General features: G+C 38.4%; 1 protein-coding gene across 1 annotated transcript in view; it reads left to right on the plus strand.

Moving 5' to 3' along the window:
- The window catches only part of NFXL1 (nuclear transcription factor, X-box binding-like 1), an 82,776-nt gene that overhangs the window by 5,962 nt on the left and 70,790 nt on the right, over window positions 1–6,024 (plus strand). The window contains exon 2 of the mRNA XM_006872675.1: window positions 1,162–1,332. Coding sequence (XP_006872737.1) covers window positions 1,162–1,332 — 171 coding nt within the window. The remainder of the gene's footprint in view (window positions 1–1,161; window positions 1,333–6,024) is intronic.

Raw genomic sequence — 6,024 nt, forward strand, 5'->3', positions numbered from 1 at the left:
CCAAACTTCATCTCTCATACTTCGGACATACTGTCAGGAGGGACCAGTCACTGGAGAAGGATGTCATGTTTGGTAAGGTGGAGGGTTAGAGGAAAAGAGGAAGACCCCCAATGAGATGGATTGGCCAAGTGGCTGCATCGATGGACTCAAACGTGGCAACAGTAGTGAGGTTGGCCCAGAATTGGGCAGTGTTTCGTTCTGCTGTGCATAAGGTCACTATGGGTCAGTACTGACTTGATGGCACCTAACAACAACAAACAACATAATATCACATATCTCTGTGTTTTCTGTTTCCATTCCTCCTTCTTTGCTAACCCTTCTGAACTTTGTCCTGAGGTAAATGCTGCCCTTTTGGTCTCGAATGGTTGATTATTCCAAGGCAGGTGTACGCCACTAGTGTTGTTGTTTTTGTTGTTATGTGCCATTGAGTTGGCTCTGACTCATAGCGACCCTGTGTGCCCTTTGTTGACCTGTCCTTTGTTTGGCTGAAGATTGAGTCATGGATGTGACAAAAGGCCATCGACTCAGGGGTCCCACCAGATACCATCCAATCAGTAAGTCATGATTTTGAGTTTTGTCATACAAATTCTTTTTGTGCCAGTGCTGGGCTGAGAAGAGAGGGTAGTTTGAAAAAGCTGCCCTCTGTGGTGATGTTGATGTGCTTTCAGTCAGCATGTATCCTCACCTTTTTAAAACGATTTCATTTTAATTTTTATTAATGACCTTATTTTGAGATTGGTCATCAGTTACTGCTGATCTTACAGTGAGCAGTTCGAAACTACCAGCTGTTCTGGGGGAGAAAGATGAGGCTTTGCTGCTCCTGTAAAGATTTACAGCCTCAGAAACCCTCTACAGGGTTGCTATGAGTTGGCATTGACTCCAGGCACATAACCACACCACCAGTTCCTACTCTGTTTCAATACAATTTGTTGCATTTAGTGGCATATTTACAAAAGTGAAACATTTTGTTGTAGTACTCTGTTTAGTCAGTGAGCATAGAAAATAATTTTTCTCATGAATTTTAATAAGTTTGAACCTTCCAAAAGTGATGGTTTGATGCTTGCTCAGAAATGATATATTAGCACATTATGCCTTTGTTTTTGAAATATTGTTTTATGAAAATGAAAACCTTTCTTATTTTTCTTTTTTCATTTTAAACAGAGTTAATGTCTCAGAGGAAATTTGAGGAAATCAAGAAGGCTAATCAAGCTGCAGCCAAAAAACTTGTTGAAGAACATTTCAGCTCATCGTCTGAAGATGAAGATGATGATTTTGAAGGAAAACAGGGGAAAATAGTTGCTAATACGTTTATAACATACACTACACAAACAGGTACTCACTCATCTCTTCAGTTTTGTTATTTTTGACATCAGTGGAAACAATGTTCCTGACATCGTTTTGGCAATGCCTTTGCTCAATGTTGAATAGTTTTTACATTTTAAGAATGGGCATTTTGCATTGAACTTTGATCATATTTTCTTTGAGCTATGTGTTGTGCAGCCCTCATGTCTCTATAAAGGTGATAACTTGACTTTTTTATAGTTCAAGAAGGTGTCCATGTGTGTTTAATGGACATATCATTAGAATGCCGTGGATAGGGAATGCCAAAGCTCCCTATGAGCTATGTCAGCTAAAGTAGCTCCTGGTTGGGATTTGGTTGGACTTGATGACTGTCTGCCCTTTCAAGCTATTCATTTCTCACTTTTTCATCACATTAAGTGTGTTTTAAAGTCAGCTTCATTTTTTGACATTATTGTTTTCTTGTCTTATTACACCTCTGGTTTTCATACTTTTTTTAAAAAATAATTATCTCAGGTTGAAGTATATATCACACTATCTGTTGTTTACATCCATGCTGTGAAAACCATAAAGTATTCTTACTGAGTACCATTTAGAGCTAAGTTTAAAAATAGATGATTTTAAATGTAAGTGCTCTTGAGTTTAAATGTAAAATGCTCTTAAATATTCCAAATGTTATACTGTAAATTCATTATTTAGAAACATTTTTACTTGCATTATCAGCATATGATATGTATATATCATATTGTTTATACACCATTGTCTTTGTAATGTGTGTTTACATCCTTGATCTTGTTTTTCTTTAAAACTAGAAGAAACCTTAGAAATTTTCTAGAAAACAGGAGAAGCAGCATTTCCTAGACTTGCACAATCAGTTAAGTGACAGAGCAGAGCCTAAGCCTAGTTTACTAAGCCTTTAGGCCTTTACTAGGCTGATTGCATTAGAAACATCATGGAGTAAGATGACACTATTTTTATGTATCAGCTTATGGGAGAAAGGCAGCATTGTAAGGTGACAATATTGTCAAAAAAATGTCAAAAAATGTCAATATTGACAATAATGTCAAAAAATGAAGCTGACATTGACTTTGAAGACAGATTGCTAAGGTTTGAATCCTGACTTTGCTTTTTACTGGCTCTATGATGTGGACAAGGAGCTCTGGTAGAGTAGCAGTTACGAATTGGGCTGCGAACCTTAAGGTCAGCAGTTCAAAACTACCAGCTGCTCCGCAGGAGAAAGATGAGGCTTTCTGCTCCCGTAAAGATTTATAGCCTCGGAAACCCTGTCCAGGGTCGCTATGGGACAGAACCGACTCCACGGCACTTAACAACAACAACATGATGTGGACATGCTATTTAACATCTTATATCTCAAGTCTCTTCTTCTGAACAAGAGTATAATGATAGTAAATACACTAGAGTTGTTTGAATTCAATGAATCACTGTGTGAATATGGCAATCGTATCTGTCATATAATAAAGGCTAGCTATGTTTGCTATTATTTAAAATATATTTTGTGAGTCTTCAATTGTTAATGAGTTATTTTCTTCTGTGGCTTCTATCCTTTTTGCCTTTCAAAAAATTATCTCTGTCTGTATCTTGCCTTCTCTTAATCGCCAAGTTGATCATAAGCTATTCCTGTATCATCTGTTCTCTTCTGCTGCTCTTCCTGTTGTGCTCCTTGGTGATCACTTTGTTCTTTTTTTTGAGGCTTGTAAGGCAAACCCTGTCGAGATTCAGAATTCCTAGTACAACAGACTCAGAAACACAGATGAGTTTGAGCATGAGTTGAAGTACATTCATGAGCCTAAGAGTTAGTGAAGTATTCAGACAGTTCATGTGATTTACCCCCTCTCCAGAACCTTTGGTGATCAGTTAATTTTCTGGATATACAGATGAATATACATGATTTCTGGATGAAATCATGAAGGTAGGCACACATTGGCAGGTAGGTTTCCAAAGGATATACTGTATCTGTTAAGGACTTAACCAGCTGCTGTTGAGCTTATTCCTACTCAGAGTAACATTATGTGTCAGACTAGAACTGTGTTCCCTATGGTTTCCAATGATCAATTTTTCACATTAGATCTTTAGGCCTTTCTGAGGCAGCTGAGTCGACTTGAATTTCCAAACATTTGGTTAGCAGTTGGGTGTGTTAACCATTTGCTGGCCCAGATACATCAAACACTGAAAAATAACCTTTATCTTCTCTTGTTTCTTATCTAATTTCTTATTGTTAAGTTCCGTGGAGTTGATTCTGACTCACAGTGACCCTATATAGGATTTCTGAGGCTATGAATCTGCAGGATTAGAAAGCCTCATCTTTCTCTTGTGGAGTGGCTGGTGGGCTCGAACTGTTGACCTGTGGTTAACATTCTACTGTTTATCCTACAGAGTCACCTTACTTCCTTTATTGAGTTTGTTGTTGCTGTTAAGTACTGTGGAATCGGTTGCGGCTCACAGCAACCCTGTACATAGGGTTTCCGAGTGTCTGATGAGTTTGAACCACTGACCTTGTGATTCAAACCATCCTTGCAGACAAGCATTTATCCTACAGCTCCACACTAGGACTCTTAACGAGTTTAGTGGTACCCCAAATTTCAGTCACCCACCCAAGCTGGAAGCATGTTGAGTAAGGATGGCAGATTGATGGTATGGATGTTGTCATTCACTACACTCCACTGTCAGCCCACGTCAGTAATCTGGTCACACGCACGCTTCTTCTGAATACCGACATCTAATGCTCACTAAGTCTGGTGAATTTCATTGCCTAAATTTCTTAAAGCTACCCCCTTTCCTCCAAAATACTATTAACTGCCATACTTTGTTGTTAGGTGCTGCCAAATCTGTACCAACTCATAGTGACCTTATGCACACAGAATAAAACACTGCTCAGTCCTGCGCCAACCTCACAGTTGTTGCTACACTTGAACCCATTGCTGGTGCCACTGTGCCAATCCATCTCATTGGGGGTCTTTCTCTTTTTCACTAGCCCTCCACTTTATCAAGCATGATATCCTTCTCCAGGGACTGTCCCCTCCTGATAATATGTCCGAAGTATGAGAGACGAAGCTTGGCCATCCTGGCTTCCAAGGAGCATTCTGGCTGTACTTCTAACACAAATTTGTTTGTTCTTTTGGAAGTCCATGGTACTTTTAATATTCTCCAACACTGTAACTCAAATGCATCAATTATTCTACCATCTTCTTGATTCATACTTTAGACCTCTTTTCTAACATGTGGATTAAAACCCTACAACTGAGGTTGTTGTTGCTAAGTGTCATTAAGTCAGCCAACTCATAGTGACCGTGTATAGAAAACCGAGACAGAATTAGGTGACTTACTTAAGGTTAATTATTATTTACCCTTCTTTTAAATTGGTGTTTCCTGCTTCCATGTTTGGCCTCTTCATACTCATTATTCTTGAGCTGCCAGAGTGATCATCTTTTTAAAACGCATGACTAGATACCATGCTATCTGCTGGAATGTGCTGGGCAGTACAATTTATTGGTGCAGTCAAACTTTAATACACTTCTTAAAGAGTTGTTACACAAGTTTTATACTTACAATCAAACCAAACCCATTGCCATTGAATTGATTCTGACCACCTGTGTAGGTTTTCAGAAACTAAGTTGTGGGAACAGACAGCTTTCTCTCTCAGAGCAGTTGGTGGGTTTTAAACTGCTGACCATTTGCTTAGCAACCCAGCAGCCCAATGCCTAACCTACAGCAGTACCAGGATTCCTTTTGTACGTATAAGGTTAGACTTGATTTTGCTCAACTAATTCCATATTGTCCTTAAATTGTTTTACGTGACTTAGCTCTATAGGAAAAGTACTAGACTGTGAACCACAAGGTCTCCATTTCAAGCCCACCAGCTGCTCTACTGGAGAAAGATAGGTTTTCTACTTCCACAAAGATTTAAAGCCTCGGAAATAGTATATACAAGGTTGCTATGTCTTGGAACTTACTGACAGCATTTAACAACAGCAGCAAAGCTGACAAATTAGGTGAAATTCAAAATGTTATATAGTTGTTAAAGCTAGCCATGCTGAAAAGAAAATTAAACACAAAATATATTATTAGATTTATTTACAGGATACTAAAAAAAAAAAAAAGTCAGTGTTTATTTAAAGAAAAGCAGTTATCTCATAATTTTTTTTTACTCATAATTTTTTAGTATCTTATAGTTTTCGACCTGTCTTTACGTGTGCTGTTTAATATCTTAAATTACGCTTTGTTGTTGTTGTTGTTGTTGTTGTTGTTGTTAAGTGCCTTCAAGTCGGTTCCAACCCATAGCGACCCTGCAGAGGGTTTCCAAAGAGCGACTGGTGAACTTGAACCACCAACCTTGCAGTTCAAACTGACTTTACAGTCTAGTGCATTAACCCACAGTGCCACACCAGTACAGTTATGCTTATATAAATGCTAGGACAAGTTTTTGTAAGTGTTGTGTTTAGGTGATTTTAGAAACTAAACTAGCAGCGCCTTATTGATTTGATGTTATCCTTTTGGCAATTTGAACCAGTTCATTGCTTTGTTAACTTCTGTACCTATGGTAGTTTATACAACTAGTCTGTTTTTCTTGGAGACTCAGTCACTGTTTATTGAGCAATCTTTATCATACTAAAGGTAGGTTGGCTTTTTGCTCTTATACTAAACTGACTCTGACTATGCAATGAGTCGGTACCGACTCGATGGCACCTAACAACAACAACAACAACA

The sequence above is a fragment of the Chrysochloris asiatica genome, unplaced genomic scaffold (assembly GCF_000296735.1).
Source record: "Chrysochloris asiatica unplaced genomic scaffold, ChrAsi1.0 scaffold00209, whole genome shotgun sequence".
Lineage (NCBI taxonomy): Eukaryota > Metazoa > Chordata > Mammalia > Afrosoricida > Chrysochloridae > Chrysochloris > Chrysochloris asiatica.